Source organism: Balaenoptera musculus, chromosome 14 (assembly GCF_009873245.2).
Source record: "Balaenoptera musculus isolate JJ_BM4_2016_0621 chromosome 14, mBalMus1.pri.v3, whole genome shotgun sequence".
Classification (NCBI taxonomy): Eukaryota; Metazoa; Chordata; class Mammalia; order Artiodactyla; family Balaenopteridae; genus Balaenoptera; species Balaenoptera musculus.
Window position 1 is genome coordinate 31,866,327 of NC_045798.1, and position 23,616 is coordinate 31,889,942.

The 23,616-nt window shown below is 37.9% G+C and overlaps 1 protein-coding gene across 6 annotated transcripts in view; it reads right to left on the reverse strand.

The window, feature by feature from the left end:
- Nucleotides 1-23,616, reverse strand: part of PTPRM (protein tyrosine phosphatase receptor type M) — a 749,712-nt gene that overhangs the window by 305,220 nt on the left and 420,876 nt on the right. For all 6 annotated transcript variants that reach the window (XM_036823982.1, XM_036823981.1, XM_036823980.1 and 3 more), the window contains exons 8-9: nucleotides 12,130-12,438; nucleotides 4,629-4,738 (exon numbers count right to left, since the gene is read on the reverse strand). In XM_036823982.1, coding sequence (XP_036679877.1) covers nucleotides 4,629-4,738; nucleotides 12,130-12,438 — 419 coding nt within the window. The remainder of the gene's footprint in view (nucleotides 1-4,628; nucleotides 4,739-12,129; nucleotides 12,439-23,616) is intronic.

The window sequence follows — 23,616 nt, forward strand, 5'->3', positions numbered from 1 at the left end:
CAGCTGATGGTCAGTAAGCATCTGTCCTCCTGAGCAGTACTTCTGAAGGGCACCCAGCTCCACGCTCACATCCAAATGCAACATGTACTTTCAGTATTTATTTTTTCACTGGTTCATTCAGCACATTTATTAAGTGCCTAGTAAGTACCAGGCCAAGGACGAGCATCCGGAGACTCCCAGGAGGGAGGTCTGGGGCTGAGCTCACACTTGGCCGTTTCGTTGGCTGAGGGCCAAGGTGATTCTAATGGTGTCTCCATGGAGAACACTGACGTTCCAGGGTGGATCCAGGGACTTGATGGGATGCCCACGCTGAAAGCAAACCGACACGCAGACAACATGTGTGGGGTTAGATCAGGTGAGGTGGAGTCAGCTGCTGCTCACATCGGATGACTTCTGATGGGCAGGTCAGTGCCTGAAATACTCCAGCATCATCTTCCCCTCCTCTAAGTCTCAAATTCTGGAGAACCAAAATGGAATAACACGTAATCTCTGACCACGAGGGCAATCAATCTTCCAGGGAGTGTGAGTAGGCTGCAATGCCAGCCAGCCTTAAATACAGTCCTTCAACAGAGGGGCAAGCAATCAAAGGAACCAACAAGTAAATCAGATTCCAGGGGACGCAAGAACCTAGGATGCTCCACGGAAAAGTTCAAAATTTGACTGAAATGCTGAAAGATAAGCAGAAGTGCCATAGGAGGAGAACGAGGGGAGGCAGTCAGGAGGAAAGAAGCGGATAAGCAGAAACAGGTGTGAAAAATCAGAAGGTTCATGGAGAAAAGATAACTCCATACACATGGCTCATTCAGTTCCAGGAGAGAATCAAGGGAGATGCAGTAACAAGTATCAATTGGGATGGTACCATGTATGGCCTTGAATACTGATAGCAAAGAGGACCCCTCAATTCTCCCTCTCTCCACCCTATGACCTGTCTCAGGGGAGAGTGATTCACTGAGCCCCGCTCTCCAGGTGGGGGGTCTTGAGGTATTTTCAACTCTCCATCCGTCAACGCCCCAGTGGGCTGATGAGTCCAGACTGTTCTCCTTTACTATGTGCCCGACAACCCTGCACACGCTGCATCGAGGCAGACATTTTGTCCTCATTTCATTCTTTTCTATAATTAGCTGCTGATAGGACTGCTCACTTCTAGTAGAGGAGAGAGAGGATCTTTTATATTTTGTTCTCTTCTAATACCTTATACATACTAAATGTTTTTTTTCAAAAACTTGTTGGTGTGTTACTCTCGTGACCAGGAGTTTGGAGTTGATTCACTAAGCAATCGAGAGCCATATAAAGTTAGTGGGGTACAATGAAAATACTGAGACATACATCCCTGTGCATTTGGGAGTATTACTGACTGAGAAACTTCCCTAAACAGGCTTGACATGCAGTGTCTGAATTTTGATAGATATTCCCAAATTGTCTACATGAGAGGTTGCGAAATTGTATGTCCCCATCAACGGTCTGTGCACACAAATTTCACCACATCACCCCTTAACACTGGATTTGCACCAACTTAAACTTTCTGAAGTGTTTGTTTCATTTCATTTCTTAATCCTTGGTAAGGTTAGGTTCATCTGCTTATGCCATTCAGATTTTTTTTTTTCCTATGAATCAACTCCTTTTATTCTTCACCCATTTTTTCTAATGGAGTGTTGTCTACTTCTTATCAATCTGTATCAAGTGTGTTATAATTACAGCCACCAGCCAGTTGACTGCTATAAATGTTGAAAATAATTTCCCCAAGTCTTCTGTTTGTATTTAGACTTTCCTTTGTGGCATCTTCTATCATTCAGAAGTTTAAATTCTTATATAACCAAATCTGTCAATCTTTTTTAAATGACTTCTGGGTTTTATGTCAAGATATATTACAAAAGCTTATTTCAAAATAAGCTTATTACAAAAGTCTTCCTTATTTTTCTTATAGTGTTGCTATAGTTTAATTTTTGTGTTTAGATCATGAACTTATTTGGCATTTATTTTTGTATGATGTGGAGGGGGTCTTATATGGCATATTATTCTTGTAATAAAATGCTGGGTTTGCTAGCATTTATTAGATTTTATCCATGTATATTCATAAGTGCACTTGCACTATAAATTTCTACCTTGTAAAATTCTGGAAGCACATGCATCTAGTTGTTCATAGTAGTTACCTCTGAAAAGTGAATTTGGGAAGCAAAGACATTTTATTTTGAATACTTCTGTACTTAAAGTATCCTTTCAGAGAACAATACTGCATTTATAATTTGATAAAATAAAAATCTGGATAGCCATTGAGGAAAAGTGTAATTACCAGTCCCAGATTTTAGGAAGATGTCTCAGATAGAATGAAACGGCTGAGCAGGAGGTAAGGCATGAGAAGGGCTGGGGTTAGAACACAGGTGGGGGCAAGAGGAAGGAAGACTAGTTTGAGAAGGCTGAGGATGGGGAGGACAAAGAATTGAGGCCAGAAGGATGCTTTAGTGCCGTCATTGCCATAACTCCCGGCAAAAGATGACATTGTCAGCATTTTCCAATCATTAATGATCTGGTATATCTTTCTTAAGAGGTAAAGAGAGAACTTGAGAATAACGTGAACCCACAGTATGTTCACTTACAACATTTACAACATTCCTTCTGTTTTTTCCTCCTCTTCTTCAAAAAACCCTAAAAGTGTGCTTCTCAAGAAACACCCATAGCATTTATTACTAAGCTTTTTTCCAACTATGATAACGTATCTTGCCTTCCAGTTTTGGCCTACAGTCAACTGTGTTTCCATGAATACGCTGTTCCTAAGGTCTTGGTTTCCCTTTGGGCAACGGTTTTGTTTCCTTAGCATGTCTGTCCCAGGGGACTGTGGTCCTCCAGGGAGGGGACTGGTCTGGTTCTCCAGCAGCCCTGCACCAGGAGGAAGCTGGGTCTCCTGCAGACTCAGGTACAGGCTGGGCGAGCCCCAGGGTGCAGTGTGTTTTAGCCAAAGAGGAGCTCCCTGCACAGACACCATCTAAGGCCCACCTTGGGGGATCTGGAATACCTTCCTTCCTACTTCTAGCAAACATGGAGAAAAGAAGAGAAAGATTCGACAGTCAGAAACTTATACTTAATCACTTAAGCCTGATTCACACATTTGGTATTTTCCCTTTGGTGCCTAGAAAAAACAACTGACCTGCTCTTCTTACCTATATCTTGCGTTTTAAAATGCTGATTTACGAAACATTTACACATCCCCTTTGTAGTAGCATTTAGATCAGTGTTCAGCTAGAAGGGACATCCTGGCTGCTGAAATCAGAGAGATTGATGGGTTCTCATTTTCCTATTGTTTTCACATTAAAGTTACTTATTACATGAATATTATGCTCCATGGGATCAGAAAGAAAGGATCTCACCTTTATATTCTGTCCGTCTAGATATCAACATGTGGCTTTCAGGAGAGGTGGACTGATTTCTTGGTACTTAATGTTGATTTCAAAGACTGTATCTTTTCTAGTAAAATATTCTGTTATCCTGAGGTAAGAATCCACAAAACAGAACTAAAAAATGGTCATGGGGCCAAAAATATTAACTAAAAGATTCTGATCACTGAGAAAAAAAATGAACTTGTTTGATTTCATTATAAAAAACAACTCTACAAAAGAGAGCCATGAATTTTCATGATTCTTTTACAATGAAGCAGCCAAGGAAAGCATCATAACTTAATGTGAAAATCAACTTTTTTTCTTTTCTCTTACTTTGTTTAGCTTTTGACGAACAACAATTTTTTTTTTTTTTTTTTTTTTTTTTGCATTTCAATACCAATTTTCAAAAGGTACAAGGAAACATAGCTGTGAGGCTAGTTGGGTCAGGGAGAGGGTTCACCAATGGTGACTGTCTGACAGTGAATCTACTCCAGCTTTGTCAGTAGCTCTGAAAGGTATTCAGGTAGAGGTCCCATAGGAAGAATGGCTGCGGATTTTAGAACCCTAACAACATATAATTTTGTTGAATTTGCATTCACATAAATGCTAGCTTGAAAAAAAAATGCACCTGCTTGTTTCTATGACAATAGGCAGAGTGAAATCACGCTCATACAGATGTGATGATGACTGCTACTCCGCTATTGCTGTTATTTTTTTCCCTGAACAAGTCATTGAATTCTTCTCTGCTATCTATCAGTAGACAAAACTATGTCACAGAAGTCTAAAGGCTGTTTTGCTAATGCTAAGAAACCAGAAGACATTATTCTGTTGTTATTCCCAAGACAATGTCTATCGACTCCACTAATTGGATCATCAGCGTTCTTCTATAATTCAGGAGTAAAATATTTTAGAGCTGGCGAGAACAGGATGCCATGGTTGCCTCCTAAATAATGTATATGACAGAACACTTATTGTTTTTAACAAAGGTGATTTTTAAACTATATTATGGTGTGGCTTTACATACAATAACATGTAATCTGGAAGCATCTAAATCATTGTGAATATACATCCTGAAATTATACATAATTCGAAAACTCATTTTTAATTTTTTTGCTTCTATTCAGTAACCATTATAACTATTAAAGGCATTCAACTTCTTAAAAGGCATGATGTTACTATGCATTTTTAAATACTAGATAGTCTAGCTATCATAAAAGTTACAGTAAAAATTAAATTACTAACAAATGTATATACTACCTCATATAAAGTGATGACACCATAGGTTTGAATTGGTTCTCGCCATTGAAGAAATATCTTCTCTTCAAAGGTACTTCCTTGGATGGATTCAGTAAGAACAGCACCTGGAACTAGAAGGGGGGGAAAAATCAATACATATTTAAGTAAACCAAAAACAAAATACATTTTTCTAGACTTGACAGGTTTTTAACTCTCTTTTGAGGTGTAAGATTTTAATAGATATACTCCATTTTCTTGCAAACACCTGCAATTTAAAACCATTTTGGCCATACTGTCTTTATAAAGAAAAGAATTTCATCACATTTTCCTCTAAAAAGTTTGAATCAATTAGACAAAACTCAGTATCATCTTGTAAATAAACTTTTTTATTCTTCAGAAATAAAGAAGTATGTGGAGCAATGCGAATTCCCACACATTGCTTGTGAGACCATAAATTGGTAGAGCCACTTTGGAAAATAATCTGCCTGTACTCACTAAAGTTAAAGAGGCACATGTCATACGACCCAATAATCCCACCTCAGGTATATTCCCTAGTAATATTCTTGCACATATGTACCAGGAGACATAGGTTAGGATGTCAGCACAGTAGCATTTTTAAATAAAACTAATAAATTGGAGACAAAAAATGGTTTAAGAAATTATTTTATATTCACTCAATAAAATACAAAAACGACTGAAAATCGATTACAGCTTTATACATCATCATGGATGAATTCTATAACCATAACACTGAGTGATAAAAGCATGTCAAAGAAGAATATATATGAACTCTTGGACTTATATTTAATATGTCTATGAAAAGTACACACAAAATAGAAGTTCTACAAAGATGTGATGTAGATGAAATATTTTTAAAATATTTCATTTTATTTATTAATAATAAAACAGATTTGGGGGGCTTCCCTGGTGGCACAGTGGTTGAGAATCCGCCTGCCAATGCAGGGGACACGGGTTCGAGCCCTGGTCTGGGAGGATCCCACATGCTGCGGAGCAACTAGGCCCGTGAGCCACGATTACTGAGTCTGCGCGTCTGGAGCCTGTGCTCCGCAACAAGAGAGGCCGCAATAGTGAGAGGCCCGCGCACCGCGATGAAGAGTGGCCCCCGCTTGCCGCAACTAGAGAAAGCCCTCGCACAGAAACGAAGACCCAACACAGCCATAAATAAATAAATAGATAAATAAAAAATTAAAACAAAAACAAAAACAAAAAACAGATTTGGGAAAGTTTGAGGCCATTTTTTAAAACCTAAAGTATGTAACACCTTTTGATTAGTGAGAAAATCTAATTGACATAAGGGAAGATAGAAATGTACTTGCCAATTTTCTACAAAATAACATATAATATTATTTTTAAAGTATCATTTATCTCATATTCATTTAAATTAAGTTTTTGAGTATGCTTTATATGATACACAATTTAGTGTCTAGTGTACCTATCCTATTTATAAACTAGTATATCTGTACTACCTATAAATATATGTATATTTGGGGATGGTGCGATCAAACTTTTTGGTGACGGTGTGAGTAATCAAAAAGTGGTTTGAGAGGACTCAGGCTTCTCAATTTCAAATTTACTAACAAGCTACAGTATTAAGACATCATGATATTGGCATAAGGATAGACAGATAGATCAGTACAACAGAATTGAGAGTACAGAAATAAAGCCCCACATTTACAGTCAATTGATTTTTATCAAAAGTGCCAAGAAAATTCAGTGGGGTCAAAACAATTTTTCCAAGTGGTGCTAGGACAACTGGATATCCACATGTAAAAGGACGAAATTGGTTTCCTACTTCACACCAAATATGAAAATTATACAAAATAGATTAAAGAGCTAAATATAAGAGCTAAAACTACAAAACTCCTAGAAGAAAATATAGGTATAAATATTCATGACATTGTATTAGGCAATGGTTTCAAAGATATGACACCAAAAACAAAAATAACAAAAGAAAATATAGATAAACTGTACATCAGTAAAGTGAAAAGCTCTTGTGCTTCAAAGGGCACTACCAAGGAAGTGAAAAGACAACACACAAAAAGGGAGAAAGCTTTTGCAAATCATGTATCTGTCAAGAGACTTGTATCTAAAATACATAAAGAACTATGAAATCCCAATAAAAAGATAAATAATCCAATTAAAAATGGGCAAAGGATCTGTATAAACAGCTCTCCAAAAAAAGATATACAAATGGCCAATAAGCACGTGAAAAGATGCTCAACATCATTAGCTAGCAGGAAAATGCACATCAAAACCACAGTGTGATAGCACTTCACACCCTCTAGAATGGCTATAATCCAAAGACAGATAATAGCAAGTATTGGCAAGAATGTGGAGAAACTGGAACCCTCATACACTGCTGGTAGGAATGTAAAATCACAAAGCTACTTTGAAAACAGTCTGGCAGATCCTCAAATGGTTAAACACAGATAAATTTACCATATGACCCAGAAATTCCACTCCTACATATATATCCAAGAGAGCTGAAAACACATGTCACTCAAAGACTTGTACACAAATATTAAGAGGAGCATTATTCACAATAATTAAAAAGTAGAAACAACACAAATCAACTCATGACTGTATAAACATATCTCAATAAAGTTTAAAAGATGTGCGCTAAAGAAATGTTTGGTTAGCTTGTGGAGGGTATGAATAGCCCTTTAAGGGTTGGTGAGATCTCCTCAGACTGGAAAGACTGACCAGACTTACAAAAGGACTCATAGGCAATACACATTTGTTTAGTTGAGGGGCTACTTAAAGGTAGATCTAGGACATTTATATTGATAGTTATTCTCAGCAGAACTAAGGAGAGTTTAGCAGAAAAAAAAAAAATCACTGATTCAGATGGGGGGCCTGGGTTCTGATTTAAGACTTTCCAGTGAATAAACTGTGAAATTTGGGCAATTCACGGATCCTCCTTAGGTCTCAGTTGCCTCACTTCTAAAATGAGGAAGTTGGAGTGCTTCCTTCGATAGCTCAGCTGGTAGAGCGGAGGACTGTAGTACATAAAATGAGGAAGTTGGAGTAAGTTGATCCCTAATGTCCAAACTCTAAAAAATATATAAATGTGAAAATAATCGTTTGTCTTAGGTTGAAGGAATTGATGTGAAACTACATTGAAGCAAAGAAACAAAGTATTTAAGAAGTGATGACACTGGTGAGTTCTAAGAATATTGGGATTCTGGACTCTGAGACTAAAATGCTCATCACAATCAGAAGTTGGACTACGATGGGTCATGCCAGAGAAAGCTCTACTAAGTCTCGGACTTCCCTGGTGGTGCAGTGGTTAAGAATCTGCCTGCCAATGCAGGGGACTCGGGTTTGAGCCCTGGTCCAGGAAGATCCCACATGCCGCGGAGCAACTAAGCCTGTGGGCCACAACTACTGAGCCTGCGAGCCACAACTACTGAAGCCCACGCGCCTAGAGCCCATGCTCCACAACAAAAGGGGCCACCGCAATGAGAAGCTCGCGCACCGCAATGAAGAGTAACCCCCGCTCGCTGCAAATAGAGAAAGTCCATGCGCAGCAATGAAGACTCAACGCAGCCAAAAATAAATAAATTTTAAAATAAATAAATAAAATAAAAATTAAAAAAAAAAAGCTCTACTAAGTCTCTTCCTCTTGACCTTGAAAGTGTTTATTTTGACGTCATCAGGTTCCTCACAGGATCAAGATAATTATGATGCATGTGTGGTTCTATTATTTTGTGATAATATTTCTGAATTGAAAATATTTAGTAATCTATGTACAGATGTAAAGAGGGTGAAAACTTAGAAAAAAACAAATCTTTGGTTTCATTCAATTAGTATAAATTAGAGTAAAATAAAAAAAAAGAGAGATTGTCAAAACTATATTGAACAGAGGATATTTTAAAAGGATGAATGTAATAAAATGTACTGGAGGGCTTGTAATCATGAAAATGTTAATAACAGGAAAACCTAAATGTGATTCATATAATTGTTGTTAGGTCAGGAACAGATCAAGTGAATTAAAATAAAATACCAGAAGAGTTTTAGTTGAATTAGGGAAACTGGTACCTCACAGGAACTTAGGTCTGGTGCCTTTTTTAGAAGTTCTAAGAATTCATGATTTGGGATATAGAACCATAATATCTAAGTTTGTGGAACTGAGCCCTATAGTGTCTAGTGACACTCTTATCAGTAATAAAAAGATAACTTTTTCCCACATATTTTCTGATGAAATAAATAATATTTCAATAAAAATATTATACTACAATAAAACTCACAATGTACAACAAATTGTAGCCTTTGTTAATGGCAGATAAGTAAAGTGACACTTCAATTCCTTTTTCTTCAAGCTCGGTAGGTGTTAACAATTTTTCTATTTCTGTCTTTTTTGAAGTCTTTTTTTCTTTTGCTCTTGTTAGGAAATATAATTTGAAATCAAAGTTTTTCTAATGAACCAGATGCCAGTGTGCTATGTAAACAATAGATTTTTATTTGGAAGTAATGCATGCCCCAACTCCAGGGACTAGCAAGATAATTTAAACACACAAACAAAAAAGTGACTTATTTAACCTTACGTTTTAACAGCACTTAACAGAATTATTAGCTCATGTCAATTCGAAACCCAAAAGTGTTGGTGAGTTCATGCTTCAGGAAAACATCTCTCATCTCTAGAAACGACTGCACTTGACTTTCCTCTCTCATTGATGGAAACATTACTGTTGATTTAAGCCTGAATTAAATGATTATCAGCAAATTTTACTATTTTCTTTAAAGACTAATAAGTATTTTGAGTACTTACTACCTACTCAATACCATGCAAATTGCTATAGAAGAAAATTAGATGGCTTCTTCTCTCAAGTGGTTTACAGTTAAGAGGAAAAAATTATATATAACATAATGAGAGAACAAGAAAGGGGCACGATAAGTTCCTCTGAGTTCTTACAATAACAATAATAACGCTCACCTATTAAAACGCCCCTCTCTGCAGCTACAAATAGCACCCAATGGAAATGGCTTCTAACCCTAATATGCTGGAGAACTGTATTATTCTTGCTTCTCAGATGAGGAAATTAAGGCTCAGAGATTTAAAGATCTTGTCAAGTGCAAATGAGGTCAGAAGGATGAGAGAGGAATGAGGGTGAGAGAGTTGGAGACAGCTTCATGAAGGATCTGAACTTGAGGAGAACTTTGGAGGGTCGTGGAGGAGATGGAACGTAGGCAGCCAGGTGGGGAGGACGTGCAGAGGAGGACAGTGAGGGAGCACTCAGGATGCATGGAGTGTGGCAGCAGGGCCAGCACCCAGGGCACGTCTCTGCAGGATGCACTGTCGGGGAGGAAAAGCTACCAGGTCTAGAGCCTGGGCCTGGAATACCGAGATATGGGTAAAGAGAGTCACTGACGGCTCTTGTGGAGAGAGTAACATGATGCACATGTATTTTAGAGATTAGTTTAGGGAACAAGTAGAGGGCACTGGAACTGGACAAAGCTGGAACTACAATAAAAGGCTAGAAACTACTACAGAAATTTCAGCATAAAATCTGGATATAGGTAGTGGAAGTTGGGAGAAAAGAACAATCTATTATCATATTATGTGAAGTAAGTCAGACAAAGACCAATATCACATGATATCACTTATAGGCGGAATCTAAAAAAATGATACAAATGAACTTTTTGACAAAACAGAAATAGACCCACAGACACAGAAAACAAGCTTATGGTTACCAAAGGGGAAAGGTAGGGGGCAGGGAAGAGATAAATTAGGAGTTTGGGATTAACAGATACACACTACTGTGTATAAAATAACCAATAAGGACCTACTGTAGAGCACAAAGAACTATACTCAATATCTTGTAATAACCTATAATGAAAAAGAATCTGAAAAAGAATATATATATATAAATGAATCACTTTGCAGTAAACCTAAAACTAACACAACACTGTAAATTAACTATACTTCAATTAAAAAGCTGATTGTAAAAAAATACCTCAGGGCAGAAAGATAGAATAGACAGTAATATCAATGTTTATATAAATAAGGCCTCTAGAATACTAATGATCATATTAGTAAGTACTTAGAAGTACTTTGGCACATAGAAGTACAGGCCACAGTTTCTGGAACCAGACCTCTGGGTTTACCATTCACTTTCCTGACTCAGTTTCTTCATATGAAAAACAGAAATATAATAAAAATAATTAAGTCAAAAAAAGAACAATCTAAGATTTTGGAAGTAGCAACAACAGGAGTTAGGACCAAATTAAATACAAAAATGCAGGGGAGGAGGGGGCCAGAAAAGACCTGCTGACAGTGCTGAAACGTTCTTGAGTCTCTCCTGGGAGACAAGGAAGATCTGGAAGAAACAGAGATAGGGCTTCCATGCTCAGCCTAGACTGAGTGACTCGTATCAAACTATACTTCTCACAAAAAAAACTGGAATAAAACAACTACTTGAGAGCAACCAACACAGGCAGGACTTGAGGGGCTACAAAAAAAGAAAAGAGAAGATGTGGTCGAGCTTTCCATTTACTCTGGCTGTTTCCATGTTTTTATTTTATAGCAACATGCTTGGTGTTGCATAGGTCATCAACAGTCAAAAATACTTTGTCAGCTCTTTAAATGAAAAAATAGTGTTGTGATAAACATTTAACACATGTTACAATCAATAAAGATCATAATCAGCTGCTTGAAGAGAAAAAGGTGAAATCTATTTTTCCCAGGAGTAAGTAAGTGGCTCCCCAGGTTGTTTGCCACTTACTCTGATGCCTGGCAAATGAATTTTAAACCAAATATACGATAAACCACCACTGTATTTTATGTGCTACATGGACTCATTATTGTACATGAAAGTCCCGTGTATAATCAGTGTAAAAGCACATTTATACCTATGCTATGGGATTCCAGGTGTCATTTCACCATTTTAAATTATTTTAGAGGCTTATTGCAATTGTGTATTTGCTTTTTTTGATGAGTTGCTGGAGACATGCACTGTCTATTTATTGAATTCTTGGTTACTGAGGTCATATCCAATTACAGCATTGTTCCTATGGAAAAGCATGATCTATTACATGACCACCGACCTAATGAGGTAATTTCTCAGCACTGTGTTGAACAGCAAGGGCAGCCTTTATTTGGGGCTGAATTTTTATCTGAACTATGAAAAATGTTTCAGAATGCCGTTTGAATGAGCATTTCTTATAAATAATCGAATACCCAGAACAACACCTCTTCAGTCCAACATGATGATAAAACTTGAATGAAGAACTACTTAGAACCATACAGAATTATCATATGTAGAAAAGTAATTATATGACTCATAAAAATTAAAATAAGCTTCTGGATCTTTATTCCCTTTTTACCCCTTTTAATCAGTGCTTCAGTATACAGCAGCACAGATACACATCTGTGTTATTCAACCCAGTAAGTAATTCTTCCTTCCATTTTCAGTGTAAAGATCTCAATTAGAAAGAAACATGAGCTGCTTTTTTGAAAGACTGTATGTTTCCCATAAACATATCACTTGAAAGTACTCACGATCTTCATCCGTCTGTACTACGAGTTCTTGGCTCTCCTTCCGTCCCTCAGGATTCATGAGGATGAGTTTCACGCTGACGTTGGTGTAGGGGGAGAGGTTGGTGATGGTGTGTTGAGGGTGTGAGTTATCCGTGTCCCAGCTTACTTCTTCTCTCACTTGTTCCTGCCCTCCAACCTTGTAACAGTAGTGGACTGTGAGGTTGTAACTATGGCAACGAGTCACGTTATACCCAAATGGCTCCCAGCGGAGAGTGATTTGTCGAGATTTGACTTCAACGACTTCCAATTTTCTTGGGCCGCGCATGGGATCTAAGATGCAAAAGAAGGAAAAAGAGAACATAAGAGAAAAGAATAATAAAAGTTCCAGTGAAGCCCAGGTATCACAGATAATCCTCCTTATCCCCAGTATCTTGTCTTCTCTTCTTCCATATGAATAAAACCCCTAAATCTTAGCTGGGCATGAGGCCACCCAGAATAAGGACTACAATTTCCAGTCTCTTCTGCAGTGAGGTCTATCCTTCTACCCAAGTTCTGGTGGGTAGCACACAACGTGAGACGTCAAGAATGGTTTCTGGGCGGTGTCTTTGAAAGGAAGGGGCTCACCATCCTTGTTCCTCCTTCCTTCCTATTAGCTTGATTGAGGATAGGGTGTCTCACGCTCATGCAGCCATGATGGACCATAATAGGCTTAAACATTAAGAACTCAAAGCAATGATGATGAAGAACCCAGGGTTCCTGATAATCACTGCACTACCATACCAACCCTGAATGGTATACTTCCAAAATTTTCATTAGAGAGAAATACAGTGCTTTTACTTAAGGCTCTTTCCTCTGGGGCTCTGATACACAAAAGCAGTCTTAATGCTAATTGATGTATATATTTTTTATCTTTTTAAGTTAATTCATCATTATGTAATTGGAAAACAGAGTAAAAGCTTGAGAATTCAGCCTGAAATAATACAATGATTAAAGAGCATAAACTTCTGAACAGAACTCCAGGCCTTTTCGGGTTGTGATTTGTAGAGAATTACACGCAGTCAATGCTGAAGTAGTTCTTTGCTACCCCTGAAGTCCAAGCTCCAGGGACAGAGTTTTGAGCTTAGAAATCTAAATGAAACGCAGGGACTATAAGCATTCTGATGGGCTTAAAAGAAAGAATATATACAGAGAAGACTTTCTTTTTATGCATATCTATTCTTTTATTGAAGTATAGTTGATTTACAATGTTGTGTTAATTTCTGCTGTACAAAGTGATTCAGTTATACATATATATGTATATATGTACACATTCTTTTTTAATATTCTTTTCATTATGGTTTATCATAGGATATTAAATATAGTTCCCTATGCTATACAGTAGGGCCTTGCTGTTTATGAGAAAACTTAAACTTGTTTACGAAATGATGATGAAAATACAGTAATACTAACTACATAACATTTACTGAGCCCTTATCATGTACCTTACACTTTTCTAAGAAGTTTATCTTTCACGGGTTTGGGGAAAAACTAATCTAAAATACTTTGCTTTAGTATATCCATACATACAATTGATCCATATATTTTGATTTTTGTTTTCCTGAATGTGGTCACCATTTCTGAATATAAAGAGATCTATAATTGGAAAGTGAAAATAAGCATGAAAACTTGAGAAATAATAGCTACCATGGGTAGAAGGACATGCTCCCACTCCCTCTTGTGAGAACACCAGAATCACAACTAACTGCTGAACAATCATCGACAGGAAGACACTGGAACTCACCAAAAAAGATACCTCACATCCAAAGGCAAAGGAGAAGCCACAGTGAGGCAGTAGGAGGGGCGCAATCACAATAAAATCAAATCCCATAACTGTTGGGTGGGTGACTCACAAACTGGAGAACACTTATACCACAGAAGTCCACCCACTGGATTGAAGGTTCTGAGCCCCACGTCAGCCTTCTGAACCTGGGGGTCCGGCAACGGGAGGAGGAATTCCTACAGAATCAGACTTTGAAGGCTAGTGGGATTTGATTACAGGACTCTGACAGGACTGGGGGAAACAGAGACTCCACTCTTGGAGGGCACACAGAAAGTAGTGTGTGCATCGGGACTCAGGGGAAGGAGCAGTGACCCCACAGGAGACTGAACCACACCTACCTGCTAGTGTTGGAGGGTCCCCTGCAGAGGCGGGGGGTGGCTGTGTCTCACTGTGAGGACAAGGACGCTGACAGCAGAAGTTCTAGGAAGTACTCCTTGGCGTAAGCCCTCCCAGAGTCTGCCATTAGCCCCACCAAAGAGCCTGTGGGCTCCAGTGTTGGGTCACCTCAGGCCAAACAACCAACAGGGAGGGAACCCAGCCCCACCCATCAGCAGACAAGAGGATTAAAGTATTACTGAGCTCTGCCCACCAGAGCAACACCCAGCTATACCCACCACCAGTCCCTCCCATCAGGAAACTTGCACAAGCCGCTTAGATAGCCTCATCCACCAGAGGGCAGACAGCAGAATCAAGAAGAACTACAATCCTTCAGCCTGAGGGAAAAAAAAAAAACACAATCACAGAAAGATAGACAAGATGAAAAGGCTATGTACCAGATGAAGGAACAAGATAAAACCCCAGAGAAACAACTAAATGAAGTGGAGATAGGCAACCTTCCAGAAAAAGAATTCAGAATAATGATAGTGAAGATGATCCAGGACCTCGGAAAAAGAATGGAGGCAAAGATCGAGAAGATGCAAGAAATGTTTAACAACGATCTAGAAAAATTAAAGAACAAACAAACAGAGATGAACAATACAATAACTGAAATGAAAACTACACTGGAAGGAATCAATAGCAGAATAACTGAGGCAGAAGAACGGAAAAGTGACCTGGAAGACAGAATGGCAGAATTCACTGCTGCAGAACACATGAAAGAAAAAAGAATGAAAAGAAATGAAGATAGCCTAAGAGACCTCTGGGACAACATTAAGCACAACAACATTCGCATTATAGGGGTCCCAGAAGGAGAAGAGAGAGAGAAAGGACCAGAGAAAATATTTGAAGACATTACAGTCGAAAACTTCCCTAACATGGGAAAGGAAATAGCCACCTAAGTCCAGGAAGCGCAGAGAATTCCAGGCAGGATAAACCCAAGGAGAAACACGCCGAGACACAGAGTTATAAAATTGGCAAAAATTAAAGACAAAGAAAAATTATTAAAAGCAGCAAGGGAAAAATGACAAATAACATACAAGGGAACCCCCGTAAGGTTAACAGCTGAGTTCTCAGCAGAAACTCTACAAGCCAGAAGGGAGTGGCAGGACATATTTAAAGTGATGAAATGGAAGAACCTACAACCAAGATTACTCTACCCAGCAAGGATCTCATTCAGATTCAACGGAAAAATCAAAAGCTTTACAGACAAGCAAAAGCAAAGAGGATTCAGCACCACCAAACCAGCTCTACAACAAATGCTAAAGGAACTTCTCTAAGTGGGAAACAGAAGAGAAGAAAAGGACCTACAAAAACAAACCCAAAACAACTAAGAAAATGGTCATAGGAACATACATATTGATAATTACCCTAAATGTGAATGGATTAAATGCTCCAATCAAAAGACAAAAACTTGCTGAATGGATACAAAAACAAGACCCATATATATATGCTGTCTACAAGAGACCCACTTCAGACCTAGGGACACATACAGACTGAAAGTGAGGGGATGGAAAAAGATATGCCATGCAAATGGAAATCAAAAGAAAGCTGGAGTAGCAATACTCATATCAGATAAAATAGACTTTAAAATAAAGAATGTTACAAGAGACAAGTAGGGACACTACATAATGATCAGTGGATCAATCCAAGAAGAAGACATAACAAGTATAAATATATATGCACCCAACATAGGAGCACCTCAATACATAAGGCAACTGCTAACAGCTATAAAAGAGGAAATCGACAGTAACACAATAATAGTGGGGGACTTTAACACCTCACTTACACCAATGGACAGATCATCCAAATTGAAAATAAATAAGGAAACAGAAGCTTTAAATGACACAATAGACCAAATAGATTTAATTGATATTTATAGGACATTCCATCCAAACAGCAGATTACACTTTCTTCTCAAGTGCGCACAGAACATTCTCCAGGATAGATCACATCTTGGGTCACAAATCAAGCCCCAGTAAATTTAAGAAAATTGAAATCATATCATGCATCTTTTCTGACCACAACGCTATGAGATTAGAAATGAATTACATGGGGAAAAAAAGAAAAAAAAAAACAAACACATGGAGGCTAAACAATACGTTACTAAATAACCAAGAAATCACTGAAGAAATCAAAGAGGAAATCAAAAAATACCTAGAGACAAATGACAATGAAAACACAATGATCCAAAACCTATGGGATGTAGCAAAAGCAGTTCTAAGAGGGAAGTTTATAGCTATACAAGCCTACCTCAAGAAACAAGAAAAATCTCAAATAAAAAATCTAACCTTACACCTAAAGGAACTACAGGAAGAAGAACAAACAAAACCCAAAGTTAGCAGAAGAAAAGAAATCATAAAGATCAGAGCAGAAATATATGAAATAGAAAAAAAGAAAACAGGAGCAAAGATCAATAAAACTAACTTTGAGAAGATAAACAAAATTGATAAACCATTAGCCAGACTCATCAAGAAAAAGATAGAGAGACTCAAATCAATAAAATTAGAAATGAAAACGGAGAAGTTATAACAGACACCGCAGAAATATGAAGCATCTTAGGAGACTACTACAAGCAACTCTACGCCAATAAAATGGAGAACCTGGAAGAAATGGACAAATTTTTAGAAAGGTATAACCTTCCAAGACTGAACCAGGAAGAAATAGAAAATATGAACAGACCAATCACAAGCAATGAAGTTGAAACTGTGATTAAAAATCTTCCAACAAACAAAAGTCCAGGAACAGATGGCTTCACAGGTGAATTCTATCAAACATTTAGAGAAGAGCTAACACCCATCCTTCTCAAACTCTTCCAAAAAATTGCAGAGGAAGGAACACTCTCAAACTCATTCTATGAGGCCACCATCACACTGTTACCAAAACCAGGCAAAGATACTACAAAAAAAGAAAATTACAGACCAATATCACTGATGAATATAGATGCAAAAATCCTCAACAAAATACTAGCAAACAGAATCCAACAACACATTAAAAGGATCATATACCATGACCAAGTGGGATTTATCCCAGGGATGCAAGGATTCTTCAATATATGCAAATCAATCAATGTGATATACCATATTAACAAATTGAAGAATAAAAACCATATGATCATCTCAATAGATGCAGAAAAAGCTTTTGACAAAATTCAACACCCATTTATGATAAAAACTCTCCAGAAAGTGGGCATAGAGGGAACCTACCTCAACATAATAAAGGCCATATAAAACAAACCCACAGCAAACATTGTTCTCAATGGTGAAAAACTGAAAGCATTAGTTTGATGCTCTAAGATCAGGAAGAAGACAAGGATGTCCACTCTCACCACTATTATTCAACACAGTTTTGGAAGTCCTAACCATGGCAATCAGAGAAGAAAAAGAAATTAAAGGAATACAAATTGGAAAAGAAGAAGTAAAACTGTCACTGTTTGCAGATGACATGATACTATACATAGAGAATCCTAAAGATGCCACTAGAAAACTACAAGCACTAATCAATGAATTTGGTAAAGTTGCAGGATACAAAATTAATGCACAGAAATCTCTTGCATTCCTATATGCTAATGATGAAAAATCTGAAAGAGAAATTAAGGAAACACACCCATTTACCATTCCAACAAAAAGAATAAAATACCTAGGAATAAATCTACCTAGGGAGACAAAACACCTGTATGCAGAAAACTATAAGACACTGATGAAAGAAATTAAAGATGATACCAACAGATGGAGAGATATACCATGTTCTTGGATTGGAAAAATCAGTACTGTGAAAATGACTATACTACCCAAAGCAATCTACAGATTCAAGGCAATCCCTATCAAATTACCAATGGCATTTTTTATGGAACTAGAACAAAAAATCTTAAAATTTGTATGGAGACACAAAAGATCCCGAATAGCCAAAGCAGTCTTGAGGGAAAGAAACGGAGCTGGAGGAATCAGACTCCCTGACTTCAGACTATACTATAAAGCTACAGTAATCAAGACAACATGGTACTGGCACAAAAACAGAAACATAGATCAATGGAACAAGATAGAAAGCCTAGAGATAAACCCACGCACCTATGGTCAACTAATCTATGGCAAAGGAGGCAAGGATATACAATGGAGAAAAGACAGTCTCTTCACTAAGTGGTGCTAGGAAAACTGGACAGCTACATGTAAAAGAATGAAATTAGAACACTACCTAACACCATACACAAAAATAAACTCAAAATGGATTAGAGACCTAAATGTAAGACTGGACACTATAAAACTCTTAGAGGAAAATATAGAAAGAACACTCTTTGACATAAATCACATCAAGATCTTTTTTGATCCACCTCCTAGAGGAATGGAAATAAAAACAAAAAGAAACAAATGGGACCTAATGAAACTTCAAAGCTTTTGCACAGCAAAGGAAACCATAAACAAGACGAAAAGACAACCCTCAGAATGGGAGAAGATATTTGCAAACGAATCAACGGACAAAGGATTAATCTCCAAAATATATAAACAGCTCATGCAGCTCAAGATTCAAAAAACAAACAACCCAATCCAAAAATGGGCAGAAGACCTGAATAGACATTTCTCCAAAGAGACATACAGATGGCCAAGAAGCCCATGAAAAGCTGCTCAACATCCCTACTTATTAGAGAAATGCAAATCAAAACTACAGTGAGATATCACTTCACACCAGTTAGAATGTGCATCATCAGAAAATCTACAAACAACAAATGCTGGAGAGGGTGTGGAGAAAACGGAACCCTCTTGCACTGTTGGTGGGAATGTAAATTGATACAGCCACTATGGAGAACAGTATAGAGCTTCCTTAAAATACTAAAAATAGAATTACCATATGATCCAGCAATCCCATTATTGGGCATATACCCAGAGAAAACCATAATTCAAAAAGACACATTTACCCCAATGTTCATTGCAGCACTATTTACAATAGCCAGGTCATGGAAGCAACCTAAATGCCCATCGACAGACGAATGGATAAAGAAGATGTGGTACATATATACAATAGAATATTACTCAGCCATAAAAAGGAACGAAATTGGGTCATCTGTTGAGACATGGATGGATCTAGAGCCTATCAAACAGAGTGAAGTAAGTCAGAAAGAGAAAAACAAGTATTGTATATTAATGCATATATGTGGAACCTAGAAAAATGGTACAGATGAACCGGTTTGGAGGGCAGAAACTGATACATAGATGTAGAGAACAAACGTATGGACACCAAGGGGGGAAAGCCGCAGGGGGGTGGGGGTGGTGGTGGGATGAGTTGGGCGATTGGGATCGACATTTATACACTGATGTGTATAAAATTGATGAGTAATAAGAACCTGCTGTATAAAATAAAAAGAACATTATTGGAAGAGTAGGATATAATAACCAAGGATAGGGTTTATTAAAATAAAGCTGTAATTAGTATGAAAAAAAATCACTGATTAGCAAAACAAAACAAAACAAAAAATAAAACAAACAAAAAATAGCTACCACGTACTGTGTGTGTACTTATTGTGTGTGAGTTGTTTTGTATATAATCTCTATTCCTTCAAACAATCCTGTGGCTTAAGTACTATTCTTCCCAGTATAGAAATGAAAAAATTGTGGCTACGGTGGGTTCAATAACTTGTCCATTCTTTTTCAGATTTTTTTCTCATAGAGGTTATCACAGAATATTGAGTAGAGTTCCCTGTGCTATACAGTAGGTCCTTGTTGGCTATCTATCTTATAAATGGTAGTGTGTATGTGTTCATCCCAAGCTCCTGATTGATCCCTTCCCCCAACGTTTCCCCTTTGGTAACCGTAAGTTTGTTTTCGATATCTGTAAATCTGTTTCGGTTTTTTTTTTCTTTTTTAAAAGTATTTTAATATCATTTCCAAACAGAATATTTCCATCTGTGCCCTTTGTGGACCTTTGCCTACCATAAGTACAGTTCTGTTGTGTCTCTTAATATGTCAATAGCAACATGGCGGAGTCAAATCCTATCAGCAGGGGGAGGGATGAGTCCTAAATGCTTCTCCCTTTAGTCAACAGCTTAAGAGAGAAGTTGAATCAATACGACGATGCAGGCAACACAGTCTACTGTCTCTTGCCAGGGCCCAAAGGCAAGCGCTAAGTGAGATGGGAAATGACATCTGATAACACAGACTGAATGTCCTGGGCTACCAAGTACCTGTGATAATATCCCCTTTGACGATAGCACTGTTAGGCTATGTCCAGTGACTAAGGGCATCTGACAATCCTTTCAACTCATGTTAAGCAAACTGCCAGATTTCACTACTCCTTTTCTCCTTTCCTTCTGCCATTCTGCAAAACCGAGCTTTGATGCAGTGATGGCTTCTAATGATTACATCTTAATTTGGTGTTTTATAGCACCTTCATCTTCAGTGTTTCCGCCAGAACCGTGTCTATTAGTGTGCTGCAAGCTGTGAACGAGGCATTCCACAGGGACATTTCCCCTAGTGAGTTATGCTGACGATCGCTGAAGACTTTGAAGGGCACTGCTGTCGACACAGATCACACTGCAGGAAATAAACGGCAACTTCATAGATAGAAATGCGTAATTTCAGTCAGCTAATTGCAATTCACAAGGCATTTCTGGGAGCAAAATGCAAATACTGCTCCCCAAATTTGGCATACTATTACTACCATTCCACGTGCACAAAATAAATCTCTTAAGAGTCAGATAACAGGGTAGTTAATTGTATTTACTAGTTGGAGGATATCTGCCTCTCTTTTCTTACAATCCTAAAGATGCTTTGGAGGATGTGTGTGGATTCCAAGGCCAGTTCTCTTCACATCCCCACTGCCCACAGTAGGATGGGTAAATGAAGGCCCCGTTGGCACAAGTCATAAGGCCAGCGGATCCAGTCTGGGCCCACCGGCTCACGACAAGAGACCAGAACAGTGCCCCTGAGGAGTGCGGTGGCTGTCATGCCCGAAGCTTAGGCAGGGAGTTCCCGCCAATTCCCTTGCTGGCACCACTGGCAGCATTTTTCCTTCTGTTCTCTTTCTGCCAGTTCGAGCCAGGTTTCAAGCAGAGGTGTCTGACACTTGCAATCTTGACCCGAGGGACGAGCGAGCCGGTTCTAGCCTCCAGCACTTTGGCATCCTATTTAATCAGGGATCCCGCTTCCTTCTACACTCAGTCCTCTTTTTCTACGGAAAAGGGCAGAAACTGACTGATAGGATCAATTTCCATTGCAGGTTCAATTCACAGCTCATTTCTCTGGAACTCTGCTCTTTACCTTTCATTACTACTACAGTGCTTTTTCAGAAACTCAATTTCAGAACCTGTGAGATAGATCTGGGTGTAATTTTAGAAACCTGTCATTGATAATCAAAAACACAGATTACAAACCAAGGCTCCTGCTAACAGGTTTCTCTTTTCTGCCTCTTCATGGACTTTCCAGAGGTCTATTACAATAAAAGGAATAACAACCAGAATGGCATGGTGGGCCCCTTTTGTCATCTTCAGCTACTGAATTTCTGCCTTGCCAGTCACACAAAAGAAAGTGACAAAATAATAAGGTAATAGCTTTATTTACTTTACTATTCAGTTAAATCAGAGCAAAGACCTGGTTAACTAGTATTATCTTGGCCTACTCAGTCATTTAATATTCCTAAGCAGCAAAGGTTCCAGGCACATGGCACTGTTTGTAAGCAACATAGCTATAGTTTTTGAGTTAGCCGATGTTTTCCATAGTTTAGAAAGTACTCTTTGTCAGTGTAGTTGAAAGTTCTGAAATATATCAACCTTTAACCTATGCTACCCTACAGGCTTTATATACCTGTGATGTAATTAAATAAGTGAAAACTTGTCATAAGAATTATATGAATTTGAATAGCCTCTTCCACCAAAATACTTTTCACATTAGTAATTCTTACATTACATCATGATTAGAATCAAGAAACGCACTTGAAAACGATCTGTTCTTAAATATACCACACAATCCTATAAAAAAGAATAGTTTCCTCCTAAAAAACAAGCTGAATTTCAAAAATAGTACGAAGAGCTGAAAAAACAGTCATTGAATAAATGAAGGAAAGGGCAGCCATGCCAAGCCTCACAAAGAAGCAAACATTTTCCCATATTTCCTGGTTTAGGATGGACATATTCTTCACAGTGTCTTTCCTGTTTTCCAAGTGGTGGTTTCGACTCAGCCTAAATTGTAAAGGTAAGTAACCCACTACATTATGTTGCTGGGAAATGGACTCTCCACTTATCAATTCTACCGATGATTCTAATTTTGATCGCAGTAGAAAGAATTCCTATTCATGTCTTATGGGAAATGTAAAGATTATCTTACATAAAACATGACTAGGACACAGACTAAGGTGAGAACACAGACCTTCTCAGGCAAGAGGGTAAGGCTGCACCCATGCTCTGAACGTAAGTGACCACTGACAGCCTGGAGGGAGCATTTACCTGTGGTGTCAGGTAACCTGAAAAGACTACTGTGTATAGACGCTTTGTTTAGGTCTTGGTTTGGTTTGTACATTAAAAAAATTAAAGTAAAAGAATACATCTTAGGCCTTTGGTTAGTCACCCTTGGTGTCTGGTTTTAGGCTAGTGTCACCAAGTCTTCTAGGATAATTTTTAAAAAGAATTTTAAGATTTAATGTTCTCAAGTAAAGAGTTTGTTGAATGGGGGTTGGAAAAAAAGAGGGAATAAACAAATTACTGTTTTCAACCGTCCAAAATAAAGAAATGCTGGCATTGATAATGCACTCACTGACATGAACATCTGTCATATTTTATTCCACCTGAACTGACTAACTGTAAAGAATAAGGGTAGGAGTCCCACAATGGTTGAAAGATGTTATTCTGTTAAATACAAAGTATTCTTTTCTGGTGTTAGTTTAAAGTTTTTGAAATTTTAAGTAATAAGACCTTTAAAGCACATTGAAAAGTACAAAATAAAACAACCACCTGTGTACCGACTAATATCAAATATTAACATAGGTGTTTTGCTTCAGATCACTTTTGATTAAAGAAATAAAATAGTGCTGATACAAATCCTTTCCATGTTCCTGCAGGCTACCTTAAGGTTATTATGTGTCATTTCCAGACATGATTTTGTACTTTTATTACATGTATCTGGGATGCTTAAAATTTAACACAAATGCTACCATTCTCTGCAACTTGACTGATTCAACATCAGCCAAGTTGAAATACATAGATCTAGTTTATATCTATGGATAGATCATAGAGATCATTTTAACTGGTGTATCGAATTCCAGTAAATAAATGAAAAATAGTTTACTTCCGCATCCTCCTATTGAGGAACAGACAGGTTGAGTCTACATTTTCT